Consider the following 17,786-nt stretch of genomic DNA (forward strand, 5'->3'; position numbering starts at 1 on the left):
TTCGGAGCTGACAGCCAAGAAAGAACTCTTGAGACGTCTTTGATGCAAAAAGGTGGTTTCATTAAAGCACAGGGACAGGACACGAGGAAAAGGAGTGACCGACCACACACTTTCAAGTCGGCAGGGGTCAGGGACAGTGTAAGTCTCTAGGGAATTTTGGAAGCAAGACCTCCAGGACCTCGACCGGGCCAGCCATTGTTGGGAAAAGGCCATTCATCACTGTCTAATAAAAGCCAGCCGTGAGATCCCCAGACGTACATCGGTGGGTCATAGGCCTGGGGGATGATCGACCACATGCGTCTTGGGGGTGGGGTGGTTAGGGACAAAGGAAGTCTGCAGAGGAACTTCTACATGTCACAGCAGACGCACAGGACCCCGGGCTCCCCGCCCCTAGCAAAGTGCCAGCATCCACGCAGCCAAGCTCCTGGAGGAGCTGCTCTGCCTGAGGCAACGGCCCGCCAGTGGGCTGCAGGCAGCGCAGAACTCAATCCTGCCTTCGCCTTTGTTTCCCACACCAGGGACCACCTGGGAACAGCTTCTGGAGGGGCACCTGGGTGACTCAGTCGGATAAGCGGCTGCCTTCTGCTCAGGTCATGACCCCAAGGTCCTGGGATTGAGCCCCTCTCTTCCTCTGCTTCTCCCGTCCTGCTCCTGTGCTCTCTCTCTCTCTCTCTCAAACGAATAAATACAATCTTAAAAGGAAGGAAGGAAGAAAGGAAACCTCCTGGAAACGCTGTCCCCATCCCAGCCCCGCGTAGAGCCTGACGGCCGCCCGTCGGGCCGCGAGCACACGCAGCAGGTGCAGGAGAACTAGCTTAAGACCCTCACAGACGCGCCAGACCACAAAGAATCAGAAACACCACCACCTTCCAGCCAGGGGGTCAGAACTGAAGCTTTATTTCAGTAGGTTTCATGATTTTCAGAACATCACTGGCAACTAGAAACTGGTATGCAAGGGCGGTTTTTATAACTGAAGAGTAAATAAAATAGAATTGATAACGGAACTGTAACGATATACACCGTAAATATAAATATACACGTTGATGTCCCACACGTATAAAAGTCATGCTCTGTAAATACTCTTGTCCACGTACTGTCTCTGTGGGGCACCGAGTTCCAGGATGGGGCTTCGAGGGTTTACGTGTGTCCCGTTAGTGATGGATGCTTCCGGAGAGCTTACGTAGGAGCGACACTTTACAAATCTTGGAAAGGAGATTAAGTATCACAGAGCAATTTTTAAAACCTTTAATAGTTATTTGTTCTACAAAGAACGAGCATTTCTTCAGTATTAGAAATGGTGAAACAAGTATGCTAGCTTACAGATATGTACAAGGTACTGCTTTATACTTCAAAAATGCAGGAAGATAAATTATATATATATCTAAAATATATATATAATTTTAGATCTAATAAACAATTCGATATTGCTCTTGTGTTGGTCTTGCTGTATTGCATGCATGCTCGGGGCACATCCGTGGCTTGTCGCCAGATGGAGGAGGGACTGGAAGGGACAGGAGGGGACTCATGGAGCCCCATGCTTATCCCCGGAATGCCACCTTCAAAGCAATATTTTGAGTTTCGTGACGTCCTGCAGCTAGCTCAACAACCTCTGTGCCTGTGGGCAACGTAGGGTGGGTCCTTCGGAGCCACGGCCACGTTACTCAGGACGGGGCCACATCAATGCTACACATGTCTGATTCCGTAGAACTAACGTCTCAAACCCTGCGACAACTGGAACCTCCTCAAAGACTGTTTTGAGATCATCGCCAAACCCTCAGCGCGGTTCCTAGGAAGTAGAGCAGAGCGAAGACCCGTGACTGAGGCATCGGTGGCCTTCCTAGAAACTCACAGGCAAGGTGCAGAGGAACAAAATGGGTCCTGAATACACCCTGATTTTCAACCATCAGAAGCTTCTCCCATTGATGAAGCTCTAAACACTTGAAGGGCAGACACGGATGTGGGAGGCGGAACGGCAACCGTGACTGTACCAGTGGGGACAGGGCACCGGGCAGGGAGGCCTCACGCCGGGAGCCGCAGGGACGCGCAGCCCGTGGCAGACCCCGGTCCCCGATCAACCCCATGACGTCCTGTTTCTGCTTCCACTTAACCCCCATCATCCAAATGACAAAGTTATAACATTTCTCTGAGAATAGAAATAGGAAAAAATAAGGTTGAAAAACAAATGTTCTAGAAAATTCACCAGCTAGGTGTCACTGTGAAGGCTGTGGGGCAGCCACCTGCTGAAAGGAAGATTCTGGAGTCAGGGCCAGTGTGAGCTATGCCAACTAGAACAAACAGGAGAACTCATGGGCTCTGTCAGTGGGAACCTTCTGGAAGCAGAGCCAAACCAGACTGGACAGAGCAGCTAAGCCAAGTGGGCTGTGCCCTGCGCAGGACAGAGCAAGCTGCCTGTCTCCAGCCACCATCCCGTCTCCTCGCCAGCATGCAGGAACCCACAGAGGCCCTGAGTGGGTCTGGAGGATTAAAAATGCACACAAGGTCATTAAGAGGAAAAGATCATTGTTTCCGGAGTGAACAGCGCATTGAACAGCTCTTAGAAGACACTGATGACGGAGCATGCAAGATAATCTATTACTTGAACACGTGTTCCAGGAATATACTTCTGTTACAGACAGAGCATCAAAAACACAGTGAACAACTTCTGTTTCAAAGTATTTCGTTGAGGTGCAAAGTATGGCATATAGATATCCAGGTGATTTAGAAAACGGGTGTGCTTCTGGTCTTCGGATGGCCTTTGACGGCTGTTCCCAGCTGAATACAGATGGAGTTATTGAGAAGAAGGAAACCATCTTGGAGGGAAAATAATTGTCTAAAAATAGCTACTTTAATTGCATTTATTTAAAATCTGAGGGGCTAGAAGAAGCAGACCCCTCCTGGGTCAAAGGAAGGAAAAAGCACATTTCTAGAACCCTCCAGGGTAACACACAGAGCATTACCGCACTGCATTAGTCATGTCAAAATATCCTCACTCCCGCCCTGAAGGGTCTCTGACCCAGCAGGAGGCCCTTCGTGAGCTCATCATTGTATGTGAAATCAATACTCCAAAAAGTGACAGGGACACCTGTTAACTAGGTCTAGTGATGGGAGTGCCTCCCCTTAGAGCAGAGAGGCTCACAAGTCAGGGACCCGGCAGGGAGCGCCCCCGGGGGACGCTGTGCCGTGATGTTTGTAACTCAGCTCAAGGCCCTGGGCTCCTCACCTCCCACCCCTCCCGCCCCCAAGGGTGTCCAGCTCCCGAGCGAGCGGAGGGAAAGGCCTGGTCTGGCTGGGCCGCAGCTGCGGGGTCCCACGCTGTCACACACATGCAGATGGGACCCGCTCCCGCCAGCCCCGACTGCTCCCGCAGCTGCCAGCTGATGCCTCCTCCGGCCCAAGCCGCCTTCAGGGACGGCCGCGCCGCTCTCAGTTCCCCGCGGTGCCCGGCACGGGGGTCTCCATCTGAACCGCTGGGCAGAATCCCTGATTCTGGAGAGGGGGTGCTTGTCGGGGGTGGCATGAGAGGCCCTCTCGGGCACGACAGGGCACGTCTGGGTCAAAGGCGATATTGAACACGTAGGCATCGTACATGCTACCCTGACGACGGTGGGTGTCACGTGGGGAGGGGGAGGGGACGGGACTGGGGGGACACGCCACGGCTCCTCCCGCCGACGGGCCTTCACATGACCACGCATTTGCCCTTGAGCTTTTCCTTCCTCTTCTGCTGCTTGCTCTTTTTGCCGTCGATCTGGAGGCTGACGGTCCTGCGCTTCTCCAGGTTGAGCAGCTCCTGGAAGAGCTCCTTCACGTTGTGGTTGAGCTTGGCCGAGGTCTCCATGAAGGCGCACTTCCACTTCCGGGCCAGGGCCTCGGCCTCGCCGCTCTCCACCTCGCGGTTGGGGCTCTCGTCGCACTTGTTCCCCACCAGCATGATGGGGATGCTCTCCACGTCGCCTTTGATCTCGCAGATCTGTTCGTAGATGGGCTTGAGCTCCTCCAGGGACTGCCGGCTGGTGATGGAGTAGACCAGGATGAAGGCGTGGCCCTTGGAGATGGACAGCCGCTGCATGGCCGGGAACTGGTGGCTGCCCGTCGTGTCCGTGATCTGCAGCGTGCAGATGCTCTTGTCGCAGCTGATCACCTGCCGGTAGGTGTCCTCCACCGTGGGGATGTAGCTCTCCCGGAACGTGCCCTTCACAAACCTCAAGACCAGCGAGCTCTTGCCAACACCCCCTGCCCCGAACACGGCCACGCGGTAGTCGTTGCTCTGTTCCGGCATGTTGCTTGAGACCTCTGACTGTCACCAGGAAGCACCTAGCAGAGGAACCAGACATGGGAGAGAATTCATTAAAAAAAAAAAAATGTAAAGAAAATCTCGAGAAGGATTTCTTTACCCTCTTTGGATAGCTTAAAAAGAGCTGGAGAGGTACATTTAGCTTTCACTGTCCCGACACAAGATAATTCGAATTTCATTTAAAAATTCTACACTTCTAAATCCAGCAATTATGGTCAATCTCCAGTTTTCAATAGGGCGGTCACTGTATTCAGCAGCTAAATAAAGTCAGTCTGTTTCTCCTTCTCAGATCATGACTCTGAGCGTCCCTGTGCCCAGGGAGAAGGTGCCAAGTCAGTCCAAGGGAGGTGGAATCAAGGAAAGGTAAAGGGGACATGGGAATGAACCAGTCTCCCCAAACACACACACACACACACACAATCACAGAGGACCCTTATTGTTTTATCCAATGTACTGTGAACACACAATATTCAGGTAATAATAATAATAATAATAATAATATATGATTTTTTATAAGTACAGGGAGGGGGAAAGGGGAGGAGAATGCTATTAATATCTAGTCAATGTTTATATTGACTCATGAAATCCTCACCACCTTACAGCACTGGTATCACCGTCCCTGTTGTGCGATGAGAACACTAGAAACACAGAAGGCGTTGGGGAATGTCATGTCCCTGATTTCACACAGCTGGCGACAGGTGGGGCTGGGACACAAACCCAGTCCGCTGCCACCCGCGGTGCCCCCAGGGCGCCTGGACAGGGAGCTGGTGGCAGCGGCTTGGGCACTCCTGAGGCCATGGTGTAGCCTGTCTCATTGAGCAGCAAGCCCGGACAGATAACCAAGAAGCTTGGAGGGTCCTTTCATCCAAATCAAATTTCAATCAAAATTTAAATAGTTATAGGTACTTTCTTTTTAAGAATTACCAGGAGTCAAGTGTTACCGAGAGAACAGAAGAAACAACCACAAGGGGTCATTAAAATGGAATGGAACGGAGTTTTCCTTCATTACAAACATCACCCCTGGCCCAAGGGTTAAGTGTGCTGTCCTCACATGTAGATGACCAAATATCTTTCATCCTGTCCCTTCTTTGGGAAGGAAGGACATATAACCTCCAAAAAAGTAGAGAATTAAGCAATATCCAATTTTTTTAACTCCCAGTAGACAGTACTGTGGAAATGTGAAGTATGGAACCCATTTTCTCCAGGAAGCCATGGTGCCGATACTCACGTTTCCCATCCCTAGTAACTCGTGGACCATAAGAAAAGGTACTGCTCAGCAAGGTCACTTCCAGAGGCAAAGGATTAAATGTAATTAGCTATGGAAGCAAATAGGTATAAATATGTCCACTGGCAGGGAGACCATCAGATCAAAGCCGGGGACACTGGCATTCCATCTTCTGATTTCTCCCTGAGTTCCCTGTATGTTTGCCTCCAAGCCGGCTCAGTGCAGTCTTCAGCTGTTCTTGGGGGCACTTGGAATCACTAACCTACTGAGAAGCTGAAGGAGCATCAAATGCCACAGAAAAACACAGAGAGATGTCAGATAACTCACTGACAGCAAAAGCCTTCGGGAAAGCCCACTCAGGAGTTTAGACAGTCTCTTAAATGCCCAAGAGATCATTACAATCAACTCAAAAGTACAGAATTGTAATAAATTGTTCTACATTTTAAAAAAATGCAATGGCCTATGGGACCTGGCTTGAGACCTCAGAATAAGCCTCTCTCTGTGCTTCGGAGGCCGTGTCCACACCCAGCCTTGCCTTGTGCCATGGCTATTTAGCTCCAGCCAGGAGTGTGAGCATCTGCCTGGAAGGGAATGTGTCTTAACAAGCTCTGCATCCCGAAATCTCTATAGGAGCCCCTGGTCTTGAGCTCACACTCACCCTGTTGTGCTGAATATGCTGCCGGCCATGCTAAGAGGTCTCCGCTATTCAACTGGCAGCCAAAACATAGAAAGCCAACACTAACCGTTAACAGGAAGACTCCACAGCCATGGCTATGCACTTGTCCAAGAAATCTCAGCTGAGCTTCCTCTGAAGGCCAGGCTCTGGGCGAGGGGCCTGAAAACCCATGTGCGGAGGGCAGACCTAAGGCGGGGGCTCCGTTCTCATGGATCTTAGGAATAAATCAAGCAGGCAGAAATGAAAAGATAACTTCACAGATATTCAATAAATTATATCACAGCAGTGCTGCGAAAGGGAAGTCCGGAAGGCAACTAGTCCAACCTGGGACACCAGAAACAATTTCCCTAAGGTGGTGGCGCGGAAACAGGAACCTGACAGTTACACAGAAGACAGGCAGGTCAGAAGGTATAAAATTCACGGCTTTGTAACATGTGTTAAAAACCGTCTAGATGATATGCAAACTCAGTGCTCACCCAACAGAAGCTCACAGCATTAGGAGACAGACAGGCATAGGAAAGCATACAGTGCACCCTGCCTGGTCCCTGCTGCCATAAACTCACAAACAAAGGCCGGAGGAGAGCCCAGTGGGACATCTAGTTCTGTGTGGGGCCCTCAGGAGAGATGTCACAGAGGGCTGGTTGAAGTGGGAAGTGATGAAAGGCACATCATCCAGGACACAGGGCCGCCTGCAGATGTCCAAGGGCAGGAATAGAGCCAACATTCGTGCCAGGGTACAAAGCCGGTCTGCGGCAGCCTGGACAGGCAGGTGAGCTGTGGCGTCATTAGTCAAGATGACAGGCAGCTTTGAAGAAGATGATGAGGAAAGCTGTCATTGGGTCAGGTTTGTAGGACAGACAGGGAGAGATAGTATCTGGTAGGTGGTATCTGAAAGGTAGGTTAGTGTAGGTAGGTACCTGAAAGCTCCGCAGAGAAGTCTAGTCTAATGGTAAATTCGTGGGTCTCATCCACACATAAATAGCACTGTACTAAGTAAAAATCAGCCAGGGAGAAGGCATGTAGCAAGAGAGAAGACCGAGCGCCAAATCTGACGTAAGAGAGCTTGGTGAGTTACTGACTTAAACTTCCTGCACTTGAGTTGCCTGCACCAGAAGGGGGTAGTAACAGCAGTCTCTCCTCAGAGCTGCTAGGGGGCGTTAGTGAGACAAGACAAGACCAAGCACTCCCACGGTTGGAGGCCCAAGCTCTCTGGCTACATTTAGTAAGGCCTGGGCAGAAAACGAGGTCACAAAGGAGCAGTAGGAACAGGGACACAAACTGGAGAGAAGGCACAAAATGCTAAGAAAGCAAAAAAAAAGTCTCGGAGGGGTTTGCAGCTAAGCCAGTGCTTAGAAGGAAACTGTCGCTATGAACAGCTGTGTTAAATGAGAACAAAGATTGCACATCAGTAACCTAATCTGCCACCTTACAAGAGCGAACTAAACCCAAAGGAAGAAAAATGTAGGAAAGATTACAGTGGAAGTTAGTGCAATAAAGAATAGAAAACTTATAGAGAAAAATCAAGAAACTCAAAGTTGGTTCTTTAAAAATATCAACAAAATTAACAAACTTTTTGCTGGACTGACCAAAACAGTGAGAAGACTCAAGTTGCTAAAATCAGAAGTGAAAGAGGAGACACTACTACAGACCTTGCAGAAATATAAAGTGTTATAAGGGGGTCCTGTGACCAGCCTCATGGTAACATGGGAACACTAGGTAGCTCAGGTGACACAAACCACAACTACCAAAGCTGAATCAGGCAGAAATGGAAACTCTGAAAAGACCTATAGCAGGACAGTAATCAAAAACTATCCATAAGGAGAGTCAGGTCCAGATGGTTTCACTGGTGAATTCCGGCAAACATTCAAAGGACTAATACTAACCCTTCACGTACTCTGCCAAAAAGTGGAAGAGGAGAGAACACTTTTCAATCTTGAGGCCAATATTACCCTGATACCAGCTTGAGACAAAGATATCACAAGAAGCCTACAGACCAGTATCTCTTATGAATAGATACAAAAATCCTCATTAAAATACTACCAAACTGAATCCATCAATACATAAAAAGGATTGTACATCATAACCAAGTAGGATTTATGCCAGGAATGCAAAGTCGGTTTAACATCCAAAAATTAGGGGCACCTGGGTGGCTAAGCTGGTTAAGCATCTGCCTTCGGCTCAGGTCATGATCTCAGGGTCCTGGGATCAATCTCCACATCGGGCTCCCTGCTCAGCGGGGAGCCTGCTTCTCTCTCTCCTGCTCCCCCTGCTTGTGTGAACACGCTCTCTCTCTCTGTCAAATAAATAAAGTCTTTTTTAAAAAAGCCAAAAATTACTATAAGATACCATTATCAATAAAAGACCAAAAAAATGATAATCTCAATAGATACAGAAAAGAAAAAAATTGACAAAATTCAGCACTCAGTCATTATTTTTTTTTAACTGACAAAATTCAGCACTGAATCATGTTTTTTTTTTTTTTAAAGGCAAATCAGGAATAAAAGGGAATTCCCCCAACCAGAAAAAGGGCATATTATGAAACAGGACAGCTAAGACAATACTTAATGATGAAAGACTGAATGTTTTCTCCCCAAGATCAGGAAAAAGACAGGAGTTCTCATTCTTGCAGCTTCTATTTACCATTTTCTGGGAGGTTTTGAGAATAAGTCAAGAACATGAAATAAAAGGCATCCAGATTGGAAAGGACAAAACAAAACTATTTACTGAAGAGGGCATAAACTTCTTTTTTTTTTTTAAGATTTTATTTATTTATTCGACAGAGATAGAGACAGCCAGCGAGAGAGGGAACACAGGCAGGGGGAGTGGGAGAGGAAGAAGCAGGCTCATAGCAGAAGAGCCTGATGTGGGGCTCGATCCCAGATCGCCGGGATCACGCCCTGAGCCGAAGGCAGACGCTCAACCGCTGTGCCACCCAGGCTCCCCCTATATAGAAAATCTTAAGGAATTTCCCAAAAAGAAAAGAGAACCAATAAACTAGCTCTAAAAGGTTTTCGAGTACCCATATGAACATCAGCTGTGTTTCTACGCACTTGCAATGAACAATCTAAAACAAAATTAAGAAACCAATTCCATTTATAGTATCATCAAAAAGCATAAGATACTTAGGAATAAAATTAATGAGGAAGCATAAACATTAACTCTGAAAATTAAAAAAATATTGTCGAAAGAATTCGAAGACCTAAATAAGTGGAAAGCCACCCACGTTTATGTATCAGAGGACCTAATTTTGTTAAAATGACAATATTCCCCAAATCACCTATGGATTCAATACGATTCCTACAAAAATCCCAAATGGCTACTTTACAGACATTGACAATCTGATCCCAAAATTCACATGAAAATTCAAAAGGCCCAGAATAGTAAAACAATGTTGACTTTAGAAAGAGGGAAGGGGAGGGCTGAGGAGGGGAGGGAAGGAAGAAGTTGGAGAACGCATACTTCCTGATTTCAAACTCACTGAGGGGCAGTGAGCCACTGTATGTGATGACATCATCTATTGATTCTGCAGCAGATCACAGATACAGAGGAAGAGGTCCAGAGACCCCAGTGTGAGATCTAACATGTTCAAGGTAACACGGTCGTCATCCAGATTGTTCTGAATGATCTTATTCTTCCAAAATTATCATGAGAATGAAATATCAAAAAATTTTAAATATCATAAAAAGCCGGGACACCTAACAGGATTGGTTCTCAGACCCAAGTGCAAAGAAAGTATCGTTACCGATGGAGTGCGGGGCGGTAGCAGGTGGAGGAAGATGGACGAAGTTTCAGTTAATTGGTGTGCAGGGGGGCTACGGAGGGAGTCAAGGCCATCTTGCAGTGCGTTTGGGAGCCGGAAAACTGAAGAGATGGCCAGAAAGGGTGGATTTCTCGTGAAGGAAATTCCGGGCTTAAGGAAAGGGGAAGGGACAATCAGCCTGGGGTGCCGCAGGGGAAGGGTATCTGTAAAGACTGGTGATGCATATCCGATATTCAAAGCAGCCCATCTGAAAGAAGGGGGGGTGCCCACAGGGCGGGCTGGTCTTCACAGAGAGGAGAGAGAAGGTGGAGGGAGACACGGAGACACGGGACCCCGCCCGGACCCACCCCAACCACCTGGGATGTCTCGGCTTAAAAACTTCAAAACAAATAAAGGAAAGATGACATAACGCGTGCACTGGGTTTAAAAGATAAAGGAGATGGTAAAACACGCTTTCATCCGCACCGAGGCCCCTTCCTTCCTTCGGCAGCCTGTCTCTCTTTCCAGAAATATCCGCTGTTGAAAAGAACAGACACTCCATTGTCACTTCCTGGTGTTCACCGTGATAATTTTAAATAATGCAGACGCTGCTGGAATCATAGGTCTTAATGTCTTGGCTTATTGACTCTGGACCATATCTTTCTATGAAATGAGCACAACGCCCTCCTCCACTGCCGAGGTTTTGTTAGTTCGACTCTATTTTTAAAGTACATACCAGTATTTCGGTTTTCCAGGTGTAACATTTACAATTTGTTCCAAAATTTGTATTAAGTCTTCTGTGCTTTGCCTGCAGGTTGTTTCTAAACCCTATCCATAAACAGCGTCGCGAGGGTTTTGTACAGATTTTTCAAGGCAGAACGCGATCGCAGGACTGGACCCACTGAGGGAAAGGTCATTGCCAATCAGACTTTGCTGACTGACACATAATTTCCTGTGCCAGCATCACGGGGGTCTTAGGTTTGGCTGGGTGTTTCCCCTCAGCCTTTTTTATTTTTTTACCTTGGTAACTCTTAGTTGCCAATTTTTGTATTTCGATTTATTATCACCTTCCTCGGATCCATTTTATGTTTTGGTATAAACATTACTGATAAATTCTTTAAGCTGGCATTAACATTTCTGAGTTCATGCCCTTCTCACCCGAGTGACTCCATCCTGCAGCCAAACTAAATTCAAATTATTTTCTCCTCAGATTTTAAGGATTATTTGATTTTGAACCCGACCATCTGGGGATATGATGCGAAATCCAGGCAGTAGGATACTCTCGCCTCTGGAGGGAAGTTGGGGTCTTCCCTTCTCTTCGGCAGGGTGAAGATAGTCTCTTTCTCCTGGGAGTTATGACATCTCACCAGGATGTACCTAGAACTGCTTTTTCATTATGGTTTCTGAGGGTTGAGAGGCTTAAAAACCTCATCATTTCTGCAGCCTGGGCGAATTTTCTCCTATTTTTGAAAAGTACATCATCACAGCCCCTATACCTTCTCTGTCTTTCTGGAACCCTTCTTAGGTGATGGATCCACTGTACCTATTCCTGATTTCTCTAGAATCTTTCCCTTACATTTTCAAGCACTTTCTTGCCCTCTGATTTTTCCTTTCTCATAGAAGCACTTTCTTTCTTATCTCAGGAAAGGTGATACCACGCCGACTGTCAACAAGGTTGCTAACTGAGATTTGCTGCTGTTGTTCTTATCACAGACATGAGCTGTCTCGGGTTCTGTCTGTTCATTGTTCACAGGGTTGTTCTCACAAATGTCTGCCAGTCCCTGGTTGTCCCCTGATTTAGGAAAGAATCATCACACTGCCGGGGGGGGGGGCGCAGCTGGGGTACAGATCTGTCCACCAAAGGCCATCCCCTGAGGAGGACAACTGTCTGGAATGACACCTCTCGACTCTCCTTTTCTGGAACTTGTCTGGGCTCCACGGTCTCTCAGCCCCTTACACGTCTGAAAAGCTTACACACAGACAAATGGGGGAAACAGACCAAAGGGAGTAAACGAGCCATCCCAAAGTATCACAAATTGCGTGTCTTATACTGAAGAATTCAAAATGAGACATTTTAAATACTGAAAATGAGGTTAGTGGTGCAGTGTTATGATTTATAAGAAATATACATTTGATCGTTCAGATGATGAAAAGACATTTTTCATGTATATTTGGTCTTCATCATAGTTCCTGGCTCACAGCTCCCAAAACCCTCGGCACTTCCTGAGCGATGAGAGCAACGGGACCATCTTCTATTAGAGGATCTGGTCTCTAGAACCGTAAAGGTGAAATGGGTGTCTTGTTGCTCATAAGGAGCCCCTTTCCACCACACCTGGGTTTATGTAATGAGGTGACCGTTGGAAAACACCTAGAGATTGGGGGGCTGGTTGCCAGGGGAACCAACCATAAAGAGAGGCCTGGAACTTTCAGCGTCCCTTCCTCCCACCTCCAGAGAGAAGAGAAGGCCTGGACTGGACGTTGACTCAATTGCCAGTGGCCAGTTATTTAATCAATCACGACCATGTAAGGAAGACACTGTAAAAACCCAAAAGGATGGGATTTGGAGAGCTTCCGGCCAGTGCACACCTGGCCTGCAGGGAGAGCAGGGAGAGGGGCACCTGGAGTGGGCGTGGAAGCTCCGCCCCTTCCCCATCCCTGGCGCCGTGCACCTCTTCCATCCGCTCTTCCTGAGCTGTCGCCTTGCCTAATAAACCCCTGATCTAGTAAGTCACAGGCTTCCCTGAGCCCCAGGAGGCTCTCTAGCAAATTACTCAAACCCAAGGGGTGGGGGGGCTGTGGACATCTCTGCGTCACAGACAGAAGCCCAGGTGACGATCTGGGCTTGCCACGGACACCAAAGCAGAGGGCAGTCTGCCTGCAGGATGGAGCCCTCAGCCTATGAGACCCAATGACCTCTCAGGGTGAATGGTGTCAGAAGGGCGCTAACAGGCAGGGCGCCCGGCTGGCACCTGGAGAAGTTTGGGCTGTGTGGGGGAACCTGCCACACAGCCGTCGTCATTGGGTGCAGAATTATGGGAGGCTCTCCTAGCCTATACAGCCTGATTTAGGGAAAATGGACTTTGATTTCCTGAGTCACGGAAGTTGCCCATCCAAATAGCCTTTGGAAGAAACAGCAGATTCATGTGAATGAGAAAAAAGGAGCATCTTGGATAAAACCACTATCTTTACCTGCATTCTAGCCTGAATTAAGCCTGCAAAGAAAAAGAAAGAAAAGAAAAGAAAAGAAAAGAAAAGAAAAGAAAAGAAAAAGAAAAGAAAACCCAAATTGTTCAAACCAGACAAAAATCCTAGATGAGAAGAATTCAGCTCACGAAGTGTGAGCGTTTGGAAGAGCCTCCAGTGTGTGTGCTCTCCGGCCACAAATCCTCACCGACGGTCTGAGATCGAAGGCACGCATATCTCCTGAAGATGACACAGGTGGTCACTGCTCCATTCTTGCCTTGGTTTTCCACGATGCCTTCTCCCCAAATGCATTTGTCCTTATTATAACATTTAAACTTCGTTGGTAAACAAATTCCATATAAATCCTCTAGACAAGAGAGTGTCCTTTTAAATATTTCTAGAATCTCAATCTAATTAAACATTCATTTCATGTACCTTCTTTGCTGACCCTAAAAAAATGACAGCTTTGTTAGTGGGAATACTTGTCAGACCATAAAGAGTTAAACATCTATGGCTTATCCTTCCCCAAAGAAGCGTACTCCTTTTTCAGGAACCTTGCTTCGTGGTGTCCTGGAAACACCCTGTCCTGCAATGTAAGGACAGGTGTTGAAGCAGATGACACATCTGCACCCAGATAATGGAGCCACCATCCCCGGGGGATGTCAGGGGGCGGGGGGTCCTCAGGTAGTCTTGCAAGACTCACGATATCTGCAACAATGGAGCAAATGGAGAGACGTGGAGACGTGGCCTGGATTGGAAGGGTTAGAATACATTATTCTTTAAGGCTTCCATTATTGAGAGGCAAATAATATCCCACAGCTTCGGCACAGAAGGAAGGTCCACTCATGTTCGTCCGGTGCTATCCACTGACCGCCATGCTCAGGAACGCCACGGAGCCAAGTAGCATGCATTCCGTGACGCTTTCACCCCGCCAAGAGCCTGACTGTATTGGGGGCATTTTCCACTTGACTCCTTTTCTTTCCACACAGGTATGGGAAATGAAAAGGCAAAGCATGTGACTAAAAATACTATCATCACCCTGGTCAGAGGATCAGTTGCCAGGGTGGACCCTCCATGCCCAGTGCAGCAAGCTAACCCTGAGGGGAGCGGACGCCAAAGGAAGCAGGGGAAGAAGGCAGCAGGAGCATGGCAACTCTGCGGACCAGGAGCAAGACCAGGCGTGAAGGCTCAGTGTGCCGCCGCATGCGGCCCCAAGCCTTCCTTTGCCGTCAGCCTATTGAAACGGGGCTCTGCATGTGTGTACGTCGTTAGTGGGCTTCTAGGTGGAGCCAAAGAAAAGTTGACAAAATTGGCAAGTGGCTACCAAAGTCTCCCTCAAACAGTCATGAACTCCTTTGTTACTCAGGCTTTTGGGGTCCTAGCTAAGAATCATTGCCAAATCCAAGGTCATGAAGCTTTACCCCTATGTTTTCTTCTAAGAGGTTTATGATTTTAGTTCTTCTATTTAGGCCATTGATCCATTTTGAGTTAATTCTTGTATACGGTGTGAGGAGGGGCTCAACTTCATTTCCCGGTGGATATCCAGTTGTCCCAGCACCGTTTGATAAAGGGACAATTCTTCCTCCAAAGAATGATCTTAATCCTCCCGGTCCAAAATCAATTGGCTGTAAATCGGAAGGTTTATTTCTGGATTCCCTACTGCATTCCATTGGGCTACATGGCTGTTCTTACGCCAGCACCATACTGTTTTGTCTACTATAGCTTTGCAGTAAGTTAAAATCTGCAGGTGTGGGGTGCCTGGGGGGCTCCGTCGGTTGAGCATCTGTCATCAGCTCAGGTCGTGATCTCATGGTCCTGGGATCGAGCCCCACATCGGACTTCTTGCTCAGCAGGGAGCCTGCTTCTCCCTCTGCCTCTGTCTGCCGCTCTGCCTACCTGTGCTCTCTCTCTGTCAGATAAATAAATAAAATATTAAAAAATAAAATAAAATAACAAAATCTGTAGGTGTGAGGCCTCCAGCTTCACTGTTCTTTTTCAAGATTGTTTTGGCTATTTGGGGCCCCTTGGAATGTCAGACAAATAAGTAAATTGGATTTTGTCAAAATTAGAAAATTTGTGCAACCAAGAACACATTATCAAGAAAGTCCAAAGAGAATACACACAATGAGGGGGAAATATACCCTATATTCTGGTAAGAATCTAACATAAAGATTGTATAGACGACGCAGACAACTGAGTACCAACAAGAAAAACAAACCGACTAAACAATGGACAAAGGGCTCGTATAAACATTTCTCCAAAGAAGATATACACGTGGCCAAGAAGCACATGAAAAGATGGCCAGCATCGTTCGTCACCAGGGAAACGCAGGTCAAAACCACAGGCAGGCACCACTTCACACCCAGCAGGATAAAGACTCCGCAAAATCAAAACCAAAGACCGAAACACCGTCAGAAAAGAACAAGTGCTGGAGACGTGGAAAGATTAAACACAGAATTCCCATCTGACGCAGCAATCCGCTTCCGGGTGTATACCCCAAAGAACCGATATATAATTGATGTACAGATGGATAACTAAAATAACTGAAAAGATATTTGCACACCCACGTTCACAGCAGCTCTAATCCCGACAGCCGACAGGTGGAAACAACGCAGGTCCACTGATAGATGAGTCTGTAAACAAAATATGATATACACGTGTAATGGAACATTACTCAGCCTTAACGGGGACGGAAACCCTGACACCTGTCACAGCACGGATGACCCTTGAGGACAGTACGCTAAGTGGAATAAGCCAGTCACAGAAGGACAAATACCACATGATCCCACTTACACGAGGTCCCTAGAGCAGGCAAATTCGTAGAGACAGAAAGCAGCACAGCGTGTGTGCCAGGGCTGGGCGGGGAGGCGGGATGGAGAGTTCGTGTTTGATGGGGACAGAGTTTCAGTTTGGGGACGTGCAGCGTTCCGTAGATGGATGGCGGTACAACAGTGCGACTGTAATTAAAGCCACTGAACTGTACACTTGAAAATGAGGGAAACGGTGGGTTTTACGTCAACTATATTTCAGCACAATAAAAATCGGTGATTGCAAGCGAAAACATTTTTAGCAACAGAACCATGCCTTAAAGACCACAGTCACAACACGAGCACAAGTAACAGCACCGGGAGGGCAGACGGCCCCTCTCCGTTCTCATCCATGTCCTGTGGCAAAAGCATTAAGGGTCTAATCTGATCTGGCAAAACCAAACAAAAGTCTAATTTCCCAAGAAGACCAATTAACATTTGCCCTTACGTCCTGGGCCTGATTTTGTATTGCATCAAAGGTAACGTTAAGCACCGCTATTTGAAACCAAACCTGGTGGAGGCTGTGCTGTCAACATGGCAGCCGCTGCCCAAGGGAGCTGAGGCCAGACTCCAGGGAGAAACCGTGCGCTGGATTGTGGACACTTAGGATAAAAAAGAATGCTACATACCTCGTCCGTAACTGTGATATCAGTGATAAGTTAGAATGATGCTATTTCACATACATTGGGCACATTATTTTAATTAATTTCACCTGTGCCTTACTTTTTAAAATGTGGTTACTTTAGAAAACGCAAAGTTACAGACATGGCTCACGTGCTGTATTTGCTGGTGTGCAATGCTCCAGAGCAAATCCCTACCCTTCTTTCTTTGGCAAAGTTTAACAGCATGTTATAACTAATCCAATCCGTTACAGAAATGAACTAAAAAATGTGATTTTTTTAGAAAATTCTTAGACTCCTCTTCTAATTAATAGTGAAAGGCAAAAAGCCACAAGCCATCAGAAAAATACTTATTTTCCTGCTGCGGCAAAATATATAAATAAAATGCCAAGATGCATGGTGACAAACTAAAATGCATTCCCTCTCAGAATGCTATAGAAAGAGCAATAAAAAATAATGGACGAGGTGGGACGTGTCAGAGGAGACAGGTTTGCTACAGTTGAGCAAAAGTACGAAGCTCTTAAACACACTTCAGCGCATCTATTATTTGCTATAATGATTCTCTTCCAATAAGAAGATACTGTGGCACCTCCTTTCTTCTCTCAGTGTTGGCTGGCCCGTGTCTCCCTCCACTCCTCGTCTACTGTCGGTAGCACAAAGCCAGGGTTCCTGTTGGGTTCATTCACCAGGCACATCAACGCATCTGCCTCGTCGCCGAGCGCATCAGAAACGCTGAGCACCTACCGGACGGTTACCTGCCGTTGGAGTGCGTTTCTGTGAGCCGACCAAGGAAAATCACGCGGAGAAGATTAATGAGTTCTTTAAAGAAACAAAATACAGTTGCGAAACATCTGCATAAGACTAACCACTCACAGGCTGGCGGTGCGAGGTGAAATAAAAATTTATAAACAGTGAGTTCTTACAGCAAAGAAGTATAAGCCAAAAGTAGGCGGGGGCTCCTGGGTGTCGCGCATTCGGAGACTTTGTCTTAATTTTTCCCTTCACCTATTTCATCTACTCCCCTACCCTTCCCTCCTCTGGGCAGTTTGTTCTCTGCATTTATGAGGCTTGCTGTTTGTTCAATTGTTTTGTTTTTCAGATTCCACATAGGAGTGAAATCGTATGGTATTTGTCTCTCTCTGTCTGACTTATCTCACTTTGCATAAACTCATCTGTGTTGTCATAAATGGCAAGATCTCATTCTTTTCTGTGGTTAATATTCCATTGTGTGTGCACATATATATA

The 17,786-nt window shown here is 47.1% G+C and overlaps 1 protein-coding gene across 1 annotated transcript in view; it reads right to left on the minus strand.

Moving 5' to 3' along the window:
- Nucleotides 1–874: 874 nt before the first annotated feature.
- Nucleotides 875–17,786, minus strand: part of DIRAS2 (DIRAS family GTPase 2) — a 30,089-nt gene continuing 13,177 nt past the window's right edge. The window contains exon 2 of the mRNA XM_045772479.2: nt 875–4,311. Within this exon, the coding sequence (XP_045628435.1) occupies nt 3,677–4,276 (600 nt within the window). The 5' untranslated portion in view covers nt 4,277–4,311 and the 3' untranslated portion in view covers nt 875–3,676. The remainder of the gene's footprint in view (nt 4,312–17,786) is intronic.

The sequence above is a fragment of the Ursus americanus genome, chromosome 34 (assembly GCF_024610735.1).
Source record: "Ursus americanus isolate L20-20 chromosome 34, mUrsAme1.1.p, whole genome shotgun sequence".
In the NCBI taxonomy this organism is placed as follows: Eukaryota; Metazoa; Chordata; class Mammalia; order Carnivora; family Ursidae; genus Ursus; species Ursus americanus.